This window comes from Pestalotiopsis fici (assembly GCF_000516985.1).
Source record: "Pestalotiopsis fici W106-1 unplaced genomic scaffold PFICI_Scf_15, whole genome shotgun sequence".
In the NCBI taxonomy this organism is placed as follows: domain Eukaryota; kingdom Fungi; phylum Ascomycota; class Sordariomycetes; order Amphisphaeriales; family Sporocadaceae; genus Pestalotiopsis; species Pestalotiopsis fici.
In genome coordinates, this window is record NW_006917105.1 from 290,515 (window position 1) to 304,277 (window position 13,763).

General features: G+C 51.7%; 3 protein-coding genes across 3 annotated transcripts; all 3 read left to right on the forward strand.

Moving 5' to 3' along the window:
• Window positions 1-3,878: 3,878 nt before the first annotated feature.
• PFICI_15131 (uncharacterized protein) lies at window positions 3,879-6,902 on the forward strand (the record flags this gene model as incomplete). Its single annotated transcript, XM_007843712.1, has 1 exon — window positions 3,879-6,902. One exon carries the CDS (start codon window positions 3,879-3,881, stop codon window positions 6,900-6,902), a length of 3,024 nt encoding a protein of 1,007 aa, XP_007841903.1.
• A 1,662-nt stretch (window positions 6,903-8,564) lies between these two features.
• On the forward strand, window positions 8,565-10,250 carry PFICI_15132 (uncharacterized protein; the record flags this gene model as incomplete). The annotated part of the gene is made up of 1 exon (XM_007843713.1): window positions 8,565-10,250. One exon carries the CDS (start codon window positions 8,565-8,567, stop codon window positions 10,248-10,250), a length of 1,686 nt encoding a protein of 561 aa, XP_007841904.1.
• Window positions 10,251-11,672: 1,422 nt separating this feature from the next.
• PFICI_15133 (uncharacterized protein) lies at window positions 11,673-13,478 on the forward strand (the record flags this gene model as incomplete). Its single annotated transcript, XM_007843714.1, has 6 exons — window positions 11,673-11,839; window positions 11,904-12,057; window positions 12,113-12,127; window positions 12,194-12,385; window positions 12,445-12,905; window positions 12,959-13,478. 6 exons carry the CDS (start codon window positions 11,673-11,675, stop codon window positions 13,476-13,478), a joined length of 1,509 nt encoding a protein of 502 aa, XP_007841905.1.
• Window positions 13,479-13,763: the final 285 nt, after the last annotated feature.

A 13,763-nucleotide genomic window follows, 5' to 3' on the forward strand; every position in this document is an offset into this window, starting at 1 on the left:
ACCTGGTATAAAATTGAATTGGTCTTACCAAGCGGTGACTATCTCTAGTACTTGCGCGATGCCACCACCGGGCTTGAAACCGACTTGGCAAGTTGAAAAGGTAAGGCTCTCAGGTCAAATAAGGCGTGCCTGCCTCCAAAGCTTGGCCGGTGGATGTTCGTTGACTCAACTATGTGTGTCAGTGTATTGTTTTTAGTGGAGGTAATGACTTTGTACCTGGGCCACCTACTGCCCAGGTCTACCTTGGTAATGGGTAGGTATGTAGGTATCTTACAGTAATCGACCTGGGTCGGGTGACATGCAAATCGCTTAACAAATCAGTTCCTCATGATAAGATCACCGCAAGACATTTCCTATAGGAAGAAGGGCCTTGGATATGTACAAATTACGTTCCATTTATTTCGCAATGCGCTCTAGGCGCGTCAAGAAGCCTATTGACCTGGGGAAATGTAGGTCGAGATTGGCCCTTGACGCGTCTGGGCTGACCTTTTCACCTTTACACCCTGGCGAAAAGTGTCTTGCTAATCTCATTGATGCCATGATTATCGGCTCGGAAACCGCGTTTTGTGATTATACAGCATGGGGCGTTCCTCTCATTTAACCTGGAACTGTTTTTGACCGGCTATTACTTCTGTAGAATAAGATATGGACGGGCTTATTCTCAGCTGAGTTTGGCACTATTCATGTTTTTTGGTCTTGATCCGCCGGTTTCGACTGGCGAACCGCCCCTAAGCCGCGCGATCCGACGTTGGCGTGGACCTTCTAACTCGATAGGGCCCGTCGCCCAAACTGGGGTGTGTCGACTTCGATTGTTCGTTGATGTTTCCTTGATGCTACGTACCGCAATTACTGCAACTATATTAGAATGATACCTTGGTCGGCACTTTTCGTCCATGGTCCCTACGCTCGATACGGGCTATTCGATGCTATGGAGTAAATGGTCCTTTATTATCAGACCTACGACAATAATCTCTGGCCTTGCTCGATGGGCTTTGCATCACCGTTATCATCATCGTGCCAAGATGCCAGCACTCATTGAGATGGCCATTGAAGTGAGATGAGTATGTTAGCCGCCAGATGCAGTCGACATTAAATTGAAGCTACATATAATGATAGATCTGCTTGAAGAGTAACAACGGGCGAAAATTAGGGCAAATGCACATCTACATAGATTCAGACATGGACGATATCAGATTAGGCAGGTGTCTATTCAGGATTAATGTACCCCTGGGCCCTTGCAGCCAGCACTGAGGCCTGCTAGGAAGATAGGGCTGACCTGCATTGTGGACGACAAGTCCCTTTTCAAAAAGGCGTGTCATATTTTTCATTTACTGTCGAACTGGCATCAGTCATGTCCAAGCACCTCTTTTGCGACATTTACCTATGAGATCTTCAATGTTTGTGTAGGCCCGAGGTGAATTGCTTGAGAGTAGGTTCATGATGTACTATTACCGCCTTCTCGAGCGGAATGTCATCCGCATCAAGTTCGGAAGCTCTGGCTTACATGTGCCGAACGATGCCCTAGCTGTGGCCGAGCGCGCTAATGGCGACGCTGGCCGAAGTTGACCGACTCGCGAGGGTCTCCCCTTGAGGGGTTGTCTACTAGGTTAGGTAGGTAACGTCAGCAAGGAAGAGGTGAGGCACCAGTACCTACTGCTGAATTGACAGACCACGCGATTGGCAATACTGCTATGTATGTACTACTTCACTACGCAATACTCTTATTATCCACCAACATTCAACGGCTAAGCCTTGTGGGTGGGCTCACACACGCCGTTGACAATTGTGTTCGTCTGTCGTCGAAGTTTGCTCTTTGGGTCCTGAATAACCCACCCCATCACCGTGGACCTCCCCCCTTCCCCAGCAATCAGTCAATTGCCGACTGGATCTGCCCATTGATCGTCAGCAACTTGACTCGGTTGCCGGTTGCACGTAGACGCTGCTGTTTGTTGTCGTCTCAACTCTACGTCAACACTGTCAAAGTCTCTCAGTATAAGTCCCTGGCAAGCAATTCGTCGCTTGGAGATGGGGGACTGAGGGCTGGGTGGTACAAGCCTCTATGTAGATGACGCTCTCAAAGTCATGTCGTGCCATGTCATGCCATGTAAGCAGTAAAGCAACCCGAGTAGCTTGGCTGTTGGCTTGGTCCTTTATTTCTCCCCTCGAGTTTTCATTTCTCTACCGACATGACACAAAAGGCAATAACAGCATGCAATGCCTTTGAAAGCAATTACATTCCTGTCTCCATCGCCTACTGAACCGTACTTCTGAGTCAATCCCGGAGGCCTGCATGCAATGTCACTGCCCGTTGCACGACTATCATCAATCAACTTGGTAGACTAGCTAGATACCAAACCAGCCAAAAGCCGCTGTAGGAGCACTGCATGAAGCAATAACTTGCAACTACTTAACTTAACCTTATGGGCTACATACAATTTGCATGCTACCAAGTACGTCAATATATAGACCCAGCCAAAACTATTCACCCCATGTAGGCATGGACCTGCGGCCAACTTGCATCTTATTGAACTCTACTAGATAGCAAGGAGTAAAGAGAATCAAAAGGTCTAGCTTGATATATGCATGTACATACTGCCCACATTGTACCGCCGTCTTCTTAGTTGGTGGTGGACGCCGGTGGTTTGGAACTCGGGTACTATCAAGCACTGAATACTAGGTAGCCCGGACCCTGAACTTGTTCTTTTTTTTTTTTCCCTCCCCCTCCGGCGCCTCCAGAAATTCTGCCTCCTGCGGCTTGGGGGGCCCCCTACCTCAATGAACCCCAGACCATGCGTGTCCATCCAATGGGCCATGACTCCATGCTGACCTACATTACCTACCTAGGTACCTAGCCTAACTTTTCTACCAGGTACCTAGTAGTCCTGTCTCTTTAGGGTGGTCCAACCGTACCTGACAAGCCTGACAGCTCTCATCATCCCTGGCGAAGATTGTCCAGTCGTATATATCCCGTCCCCCCGCGATGGCCTGGCCCACCCAGCTGGATAACAATGCCTGGGGGGGAAAACCTTTGGAGGGTATCTGCTTTTCTTTTCCTGACAGTTTGTCCCAAAGGACAAGATTTCCCTTTCGATCTATTCGCTCTTGTTGCTTGATTTCGAAGTCTCTACTTGTGTGCAGGACGATCTACTGCCGAGATTGGCATACTGTGTGCCAAAATCAAAAGAAAGCTCACACCAATCACCAAGGAAAAGCAACAACAACAACAGCAGCAGCAGCAGTCCCCACGATCTCATAATCGGAAAAATACGACCTAGCACTTTGCATGACACCACCTCTACGAACCCCTGTTGGCGAGAATTAATTGGAAACGCTTGGGCTGAGTCTCTTTGCGCCTTTCTGCGCTTCGCTTCAATATCCTGTCCCTACTGCACAGCCTACAGGCAGGGAGAGGGACACGCGGAATTGCTCGCGTCTCTTCTGGGACAACGCCGCGGCCTAGACCTCTACATGCACGTCTCCGGTAGACTCCGGACCAGGGACAAACAAGAATAACACCATCCCTGATTTCCTTGTCCGGCCCAACTTTCCTTTCTTCTTCCTAGAGAAGCCGACTGAGGTTCAGCAAGCAAGTAAACCTTGCCTGGAGTGCAGACGAGTTGCTTTTGGGCCAGCTTTCGAGCTGTAAAAGATGCTGCTCGTGGTTCATCACCACGAGTGACGGGCCCTTACAACATTCGCATTGACATCTGCAAGTTGTTAATGTTGTTATTGTTGTCCTTGCTGGGTGATTCGTATATAGACAAATGTCAGCAGCTTTCATCCGTGATTGAGAGGAGCGAAATCTCAAGGCAGCAAGACGAGCACATGTTCAAATATTCCACTGGAGTCTTGCAGAGAATTCCAGTACGCCGACCATCATGTCCGGCCGAAGCGCGTACGTGCGCAAGAAGATCACGGAGACAAAATCTAGCAGCGACAAGAATCCTGGCCATCCAAGCACAGCGGATCTAAAGCACCCAGATGTGTCAGGCTCACACAGCTTTGACTATGGCGAAGGCTATGTGGAAAACTATATGTCTCCTCCGGGAACAGGATACGGCGCAAATGGCGTGCGTTTTCTCAAGTTCTCAGAGTCGCCACATCCTGACCTGAGCCACAAGATCCCTATATCAACGACGGGCACCTGGAGCAGTGGCAGCCAGAGCGGCGGAAGTGATGGAGGCAGACGAGACACTGGGGCATTTCAACAGCAACAGCAACATCAACAACAACAGCCTGTGCCCATGGACAGCTTCGCCTATGCTCGCGCTAGGAAACCCATTATCCATACCGAGGACGTCTCTGGCATTGAGCGCTCGGGCTTCAGGAGCGCGATAGACAAGAGGAGTGACGATGTAAGGAGAGGCATCAGCAAGGCCTTCGGTTTCGGGAGGAGGTCCAAGAAGCAAGCCGATGGCGAGCCACGCACTCACTCGTCGGCTGGCATGTCGATTGCGACTGAATATGGTGCCCACGAATCCGATGACATGCCTCCCATGCCACCCTTGACCCCATCACAACTCGCGTCTTGGGAATCCCATGATGTTGCCCACCCGCCATCTTCCGAAAGCAGAGGACAGCCTCTTGTGCCTCCTCCGACGCCTCCATCCACCATTAAGCGCTGGATCGGCGCCGGACGTCCAGTCCAGAATGGAACTAGATTGAGAAAGGATCCCGAGTTGTGGGACCCCAACGGAGACGTCCTGGTCTACATGGCGCCCCATGGACAGACGCCGCAACCGCAGCCCCTGTTCCGGCTGTCTTCTCACATCATCGAAGCGACGGACAGTAGATTTCTAATTCAGTTGATGCGACAAGGCGCTACGCATGGCCATGTTCCTATTCCACCGTCGCCGGATACCCCATCCGGATCGGCTCCCCAGAACTTTGGCAGCCACTCCGAGTCTTGGCACATGGGAAGGGGACATCATGGCGACGGCATGGATGATGCCGAAGGCAATGACCAGATTGCCTACGAGATGTACTTTCCGGCACCTTCAGAGCTCAGCAAGTCTGAAGCCCATCGCCACAACATCACGACCCGGAACGTCTTGGCCCTTCTCTATCATGCCTCACTGGTTGGCGTGACATTACACCAAGCTCTTTCAGACTTGTACTCGCGGCTTGAAACATACATGCCGCCAGATGTCGACAACATTGGCATCATACTCAATTATCTCTCTGCACGGGCGATTGATGACTGCCGCAACGACCCGGAGACGGCCATTTCACTTCTTGCCTGGTCTGAGTCGCAGACGATACGCTGGGAGGAAGGGTGGCGCGAGGCATTTCTGCACTCTGTTGGCATGTACCCAAGATTGCATGACTGTGCAGACTATAGGCTTGTCACGCCAATCTCACGCGCGCTGCTAGAGCGTGCTTCCCTCGAGACGCAACTGCGTGTCCAGGCCGCCGAGGAGCGATTGGCCGACTTTTCCTATGGCGATATCTGGCCTCAGGGAGGACTAATTGCCAACAGCCATGCCAAGGCAGCGAGTGACCGGTTGCGCAAGTTTTTCATATCACACTATTCCTCGTACTATGGTGAATGGCCGCCGCCGCCGTCTGCAACAGATGACCATTCGGGCGATGGGGAAGACATTTGGCTTACGAGAAACGTGGCACAAAAGCTCCAGAAGGACTTTGGTGCACTTTACGATTATCTAGTGAACCGCGACATCACTTGGGACGAGTCGGAAACCCGAAGCAGCAGAAAGTGGGAGATGGTGTCTGAGAGCGGCAACAAGGCCTTTGACGCTGACACTGTTGATTTGCCCATGACCGACCTGCTCATTGAATGGGACAACCGGTCCAAGTTCCCTCATATACCACATCCATATCCCTTGGTGCCCGACTCGTTCCCTCCGACGAATGCACCCGTGGGCTTGCGGGACAGAGCCAAGAGGGACAAGCACAAGGGGACCGAAGACCGCGCCGTGGAACGGCGCATCCACTTGGCCTACACTGAAGCGACGAATATATATATCCTTGGTTCCGACTTTCAGCAGTCTGGACTTATTGATAGCTTTGTCAAGTTTGAAAAGTCGGATCATATTGGAATGCTAGATCCCATGGTCGGTCGCCGCGGTCGCTGGGTGTTGATCTACGGTATTCTCCAGACTCTGGCCACCATTTCTGTCGACGCTCCCTATGTCCGCTACAAGAAGGATGTGAAATATCACCTGTGTCCGCGATTAAAAGGGGTGAGACTTCCACCGTGGAGAGGCGTCGCCAATATCAGTACCGAGCCCGCCCACGAGCTGTCGCATTGCTGGACTACAGCACAAACCTGGAATGATAGCAGCGACCAGGAAGCAGCCGACGAACTGAGCCCCATCACAATGATGATGAGCGCCCAAGGCCACCAATTCCCAAACCCCCCGCCGAGTGTGGCTCGTTCGAGCACGTCGGGGTGGCAGGCCTCGATGCCACCGAGCGGTCGCTCGAGCGCCTTGGGCACTTCTTCGGCCGTGAGTGTCATGTCCGACGATGCGCGCAGCTTTCGCACTGTCGCAACGTCCATTTACCGGGCCCCGAGTCACGACCGGACAAGGAACAGCAAGTCTGCTGCCACGCCTGCATCGCCAACATCGGCAGAAGGTGAAGCTGTCAGGCCGCGCGCTTGGTCGCACCGCTCGCGGAGTATAAGTGCAGCACGCAGCGCCGCCGAGGTGGCGGCCATGTCAGTAAAACCGCTACCGCCCTTGGCCGACCATGTCACTGCCAATGCACCAAGCGGCGGGGGCTTTCTCGATCTCGAAGAGAGTCCCCCTCCAGTTTCTCGGAAGAAGACCAACAGCCGCTCCGTAACTCCGAGGGAAAGGCGGGTGGATGCGGCCGGTACCCCGCCGGTGATAAGGGATTTCGACGAGCTCCACGTCGATGACAATGAGATACCGTGATTGTTGCTTGCGAAACTTTATGTGAATAAAGTAGCATTCATTCCAATACATGGTTTCCGAGGAGACTCGCCAAGGCAGGACTTTTCACATTTTGACTCTATATTAAGCAATGCCCTATAGAAGAGTACATTTGATAGATGTGTAATTCGAAAAGGGAGCAACAACACCCCATCGGCATAAATGCACAAAAGAGAGGGCAAGGACGAGAGGGGAATTCATGATAGATGTTGTCAGTACAATATTATTCTGTGCAGAGGCGAATAGCCTAGGATAGACAATAAAGAAGGAGACATGTCTTCTAGGTCTTGAGAACTGTTTCTAGTCTCAGTGATTGATATGCAGGGTATTTATAGCTGTGGGTTTATGTTATGCAAAACGGATTGGAATATCATGTCCACACAAAACAAGTGAATCCAGTCCGTCTTTATCCACACCAGGCTTCGATATCTTAAGCTTATCATCAATCATAAAAAGAACATGACATGGTCTCTGAAATGGTGATGTCATGGGGTTTTCGCTTGTATACTGCTACGCTACCTTGATGCCTCTCAACCACCCCGTATTAAAGGTCCAGGATTATGATTCAAGGCGCTGATTTATTATCATGATCCGAGGCCAAACGGATGTAGGACCGGAATGTGCATACGTACTACTTATCAAGAATAGGTGATCCGGCTTGTTTTTTCAAAATTTGTGACCGACGGTGTTGTGTAACTTGAAAAGGGTGTTTGCGATAAGCCCCGCCAACCTCCCTTGCTTAGTACTGTACGTTAAGGTAGCGAGTCCCCGCCTCCAGTTTGCCAGGCTCCATTTCCCCCATCTGCTCCCCCCTGGGCCCTGTGGCCAAGGCTCGTTTCCCGCATTTGCATGCTGCTAAAGTGACTGCTAACTGATCCCGCCAACCTGCTGCTGCTGCTGCTTGCTGCATGGCGGGTCGGTCAGGGCAAGCACAAAAAAGTCCCGCGAGGGCCGCGAGGGGGGAAACCGTGAATTTTGGGGGGGTGATTTCGGTGACTTTGATGCTGTGGATTCCCATTGATCCTTGGCCAGACCACGCCGATCAAAGTCCTGTTCGCGTTAATCATCCCGAAATCATACAGGGTCTGTTTTTGCCTCTCCTGTTCTGTGCCTGGTCAACCATAGATACTAGTACAGTTCAAAGAGCAGGATCTCGGCAACGTCCGCAGCAGATAGATACGCAAGACAGGGTACTACGGGAACGGATAGAATCACGGTGATATGATGTCTACTGTACTCACCGTGTCTAGCCCACTTTAGCATACCTTAGCGGACTATTCTATCTGTGTTGCGTGGTATCCTTGAAGTACCGTGAAAATAAAGGATGTGGGATTGTACTCTGTATTGGGTAAAATTCGGTGAGTGCACAGTACCTACAGCAGACATCACGGTGATTCTATCCGTTCCCGGTACTACTACGCAATGGCATAGTCCGAATGCGCAATTAATCGGCCGGTTGATGAACAGGGTATACACCAGGTTGTATAAATCAGGCAGCGTCCACCTGCCGACAACCTAACTCCGAGCCTCTCCCTTTCTCACTCTGTCCGTTCTCACTGTCGCCGGCACTTTCGGTTCGATTTGCAGGAATCCTACCCAAGGTATTTCCCAAGGCTCCCTCTCGTGTGTCTTGACTCTTCCGCCATGTTGGGCAATCGCCGTCTCACTGCCCTCCTGGCAGGGTGCTTGCCGCTGCTTCCCACCAGCGCCAACCCCATCTCAAGCCAAGAGCCAAAGTTGGGTGCCGTTGCCTCTGAGAATGCCGTCTGCAGTCAAATCGGCATCCAGCTCCTCAAGGATGGAGGCAATGCCGCCGACGCCTTGGTGGGCACCGTCTTGTGTGTCGGTGTCATCGGCATGCAGCACAGTGGAATTGGAGGCGGTGGCTTCATGCTTGTCCGGAGCAGCAACGGGAGCTACGAGTTCATTGATTTCCGCGAGGTGGCACCCGCTGCCGCTTTCCAGGACATGTACGTCAACAACACCGATGCCAGCTTGTATGGCGGTCTCGCCAGCGGAGTGCCTGGCGAGCTGCGCGGTCTCGAGCACCTGCACAAGAAGTACGGCAAACTGCCCTGGGAGTATGTAGTGAAGCCTGCCATCAAGGTTGCCCGCTATGGCTTCAGGGTCAACGAGGACCAGGTCCGCTACATGAACTCCGTGTCTGGAAGCTTCTTCACCGACGACCCCTCATGGGCCATTGACTTTGCCCCCCACGGTCGCAGGGTGCAACTCAACGACACCATGACCCGCAAGCGCTATGCCGACACTCTCGAGGTCATCTCCAAGGAAGGCGCCGATGCCTTTTACACTGGGGCCATCGCCAATGCCACCATCTCGGCTCTGAGGAACTCCAACGGAACCATGACGCTGGAAGACCTGGCAAACTACACAGTTGCCCTGCGAGAGCCCTCTGCCATTGACTACCGCGGCTATAAGCTGACCAGCTGCGGTGCACCCGCTGGTGGTTCCGTGGCCCTCAGTGCTCTCAACATTGTGAGCGGCTACTCGGGATTTGGCGACCCTGCCCAGATCAACCTCACTACCCACCGCATTGACGAGGCCATGCGGTTTGCATATGGACAGAGGACCCTGTTGGGTGATCCCTCCTTTGTCAACGGCACCTTGGAGTACCAAAAGTCCATGCTTTCCGAGGCTACAGGTGCAGAGGTCCGATCCAAGATCTTGGACTACACTACGCAAAATGTTTCGGCGTACGACCCTTCGGGCTACGAGAGTCTCGAGACCCCTGGCACCAGCTACGTCGCTACTGCCGATGCGAGCGGCCTCTCCATCAGTCTCACAACGACCATCAACACCTTGTACGGATCGCAGGTCATGGTCCCCGAGACGGGAGTCATTATGAACAACGAGATGAACGACTTCTCCATCCCTGGAAGCTCGAACGCTTTTGGCTATATCCCCAGCGAGGCCAACTATATTGTTCCGGGTAAGCGACCGCTGTCGTCCATCTCTCCAACCATTGTCGAGACGCCTGAGGGTCGTCTCTACCTCATTGTCGGATCCGCTGGTGGTAGCCGCATCATCACGGCAACGATTCAGAATATCCACCATGTGCTAGACCAGAATATGACGGCGCCCGAGGCCTTGGCCCAGCCGAGACTGCACGACCAGCTCGTGCCAAACCTGGTCTCGTTCGAGTATGCGTACGACAACAGCACTGTTGCGTACATGAAGAGCCTCGGTCACAATGTTACCTGGGTCGCACCGGGTTCCAGCACGGCCCAGGCGGTGAGACTGCTGGCCAATGGTACATTCGAGGCGGCAGGAGAGCCGAGACAGGTGAACTCGGGTGGCTTTGCCATTTAAACACGCAAATAAAGAAATGGCACCGTAATCTAAGATAATGATAATTGTACATAGGAGTTAATGGTACGGTAATTCAAAGATCTGTATAAATGTATTGTAGGTCACCCCAACATCAAAAGAACGTGCAATGTGTCTGGCGCGACTGACTGCTCCATCGTATTATTCTCTCATGTTTGTTCAGGTATACTATATACAGGCAGTATATCTCGTCTATATTGACTCCACTCTTCTGACCTGTGAGCAGCGCATATCCTCCTCGCAAGTTCAATCAGGACACACCTACATATCTCCACAGCCGGGGCCCATTGTGAATGTAAAGTCAGCGTTTTCTGCCAATTGTCAGCCTTCCAATTCGTAATTCGGGACCCGCGGGACCGTTTTTCATGATCCTTCACCCCGCTCACCACGGCCCAAACTGGCCTAGACGGGGGTATTTATATTCTGACCCGCTAGGATATGACCAGACGCCGAGATCCGAGATCACGTGACTGAAACTCGTCCGCCAGATCCGATGTCTTGCTTCGGCATTCACTCCCGGAGAGACTCTTGACTCTGAAATCTGGAGTCACCGAGCACGTTGGTATACAGTTCGGTACCGACATCGCGATGTCTTCCACTGACGGCGACCTGCTGCCAAGACAGTCAAGGACTTGTAACCACTGCAAGGGCCGAAAAGTTCGATGTGTTTGTGAGCAGTCCACCTAGTCCCACAATGCATATACTCGTTCGGCTCGGCTTTCGACTGCTGACCCTGAATTCTAGTTCAGACAAGCACATCAGCATGTAACAGCTGCATAGTAGGTTTCGTTGGTAGTTGTGTCATTTTTGTGTGGAATTAAACTTATTTCCGTGGTCAGAAACGAAAGATTCCGTGCGAATTCAGTAACACCAAGCGACTACTTAGGCGGTCGACTCCTACTGCTACTTCTACCACACTACCGGGTCTGCAAACCACAATATGCACCCCCTTGCTGTATTTGTACTTGGGCTGGACTAATGTTAATTATAGAACCCGCCCCCACAAGGCAGGTCTGTTCAGCCTCGAATGACACATTATACATTGACCGTATACTCGAAAACCCCGGCCTCGCTGGAGTGCCCCTGAATGATGAATGCATTTTCAAGGTGAGCCGTCCAACCAAAAGACGCGTGCCGTGCTAACTAGCGTGATTTTTTTTTTTCAGACATACGATGGCCATTGTGAGTTCTTCTTCATCAGTAGTTCGGTCTCGGACGGCGAAATTGATCTCTTGTGTAGTGACGAGCTCAAATCTGGCCGTATTCACGGAAAGCAGGCTACGTCTCATCTCACAACGCCTCGGCCATAATCAAGTCCGGGACCTGGTCGAAAAGATATGGGAATTAATCAAGGAGAGAGGTTGCAAAAACGAAAGAAATCCTCTGTTTACTGCACCCCAAGATATGTCTACCGCACCATGTGTACTCCCGCCGGATGAGGCTGCCGGCTACATCAAGGCGTACTTTGAATGTGTACATCCTCTTTATCCTTTTCTCGACCGACGAGAGTTTGAGAGGAAAGCCGCCCTTCCAAATTTGATCGAGGTTCTGGCAGAGCAACCAGCATTTTCGTCAGTCTGCTATCTGCTGTCTTGCTAAACACCAAGTCTCAAGACTAACAATTGGCGGACATAGTGCTCTGTATCATGCAGTTCTCGCGATTGGCTGCCAGAATATCGCCGATGTCTCTTTTGACCCTGGAGTGGGAAGATCGTGGCAGATCTTTCGAGTCTCCTTGGCAATATTGCCACGAATCTTGACTCATCCCGACTCGGAACCGGATCTACAGGTAAGCCAGTATCCTCTCTCAAATGCAGAGATTTCATTCTACTCACAAGAAGCAGGCGGTCACTGCCATGGTAAGCATGAATAATTCCGAACAATACAGCCTACCCATTTCCTGATTGTGTCTCTTGTTGTTCTAGGCCATCTTTGGAATGAATATCCCCGGCATGCAAGTAGATGAGTTGTTCATTGAAGCAGTGCGCAAAGCGGCCCGAATTGGGTGCCATCGAGTCATCAAAAGACGTGGCTTGGATCCTGTCTCCTGCTATAAAACCTTTTGGGTCATTTATATCTTGGAACGCATGCTCTGTTTCGTCTTCGGTCTAAGCCCGGTAAGCAGACGATCTCCCAGCTAGGTTTGAGCATTGCAGAGATTGACCTTGGTTTCAAGTTGCTCTCCGACTATGATATCGGCTGTCCTCTACCCGAGACACCCGAATCGAATGTAGACGGCGTCAACTTCTTCCTCATAGCTGTGAGGTGCGGGAGAATCATGTCGAAAGCGTATCAAACGCTGTTCTCGGTCAGTGCCACGATGAAAACTACGGAGCAGTATTTCGCGGCCATTGATGCCATTAAGAGCGACCTGAGCCGGTGGAACTACTCGATACCAGCCAAGTTTCGACCTGGTATGCCGTTTCATTCTGGAAATGGGTGGGAGACCCTCTCGTTTCTCAGGATACATTACATGTATCACGCTCTCAACATCTCCCTTTGCCGGCTGGAGTTGCACGTTGGCGTCGACCAGAGTACCCAGCGCATGAATGACACGCGGAAGCAACTCATGAACACGGCGCGGACGGTTCTAGATCTAACGACATTTATTGAGCTCAAACCTTCAACGCCAATGTGGTAAGTCAAATCTCGCACCTTCAAGGAGCCAACCCAAAGCTTATCTTCTCCAGGATAATGTGTGCCATTCCGGCGTCGGCAATGCTCATCCTCTTCGACTTTGTTATCCACAACCCCACCCATATCGAGACGGACACGAATTTGAAGCTCTTGGATACGGCAGCCGGCTTTTTTGGGCGGCTACAATACGCGACTGGCGGTTCGTTTCCGTCCATGATCATGTCCGGCTTTGCCCACATTGCAAGCGATTATGTACGCCGGTCACGTGCTGCAAACGGCTCTTCTGTTGCGGCTTCTGCTACAGCAAGGTCATCAGGCACGCCAGGGAACCAACCAATCGCGCCACAATTGACCGCATCCATGCCTCCGTCGATCCCCAACTTTGCGGCCAGCACGGGCAACGTCAACTTGAATGGACTGCCGCCCAAGGAGTCAGCACCAAGCCTGGACGTTTACAGCTCTTCAGGACCACTATTTTATCCCATCGAGGAGGGCGATTATACCATGAACGACGACCTCTTTGCAGGATTCAATTTTGCGAATTTCTTTGAGCCTGTGATTCCCGAGTTCTAGTCATGTATATGTACCCATGTATGTAAAACAAGCCGCATCGTGCTAGCGACTTTCAAGTATTCATCCTCGCCCCATATGTTTCCCGTTGCGACTGGCCAAAATATATGTTTGCGTTTCCAGCATCGATAATTATATTTGCGCTCCACTTGCTCCGCATCATGTGCGTGTCAGCAGTAATGATACCCCGAGGACTTGATTGTGACAGGAATGCAATGTGGGGACAGGGAAGAGACCGTAGGAATATTATAGCGGCCTCGGAAGTGCGGCCCATGTCTTCGGAGGCTC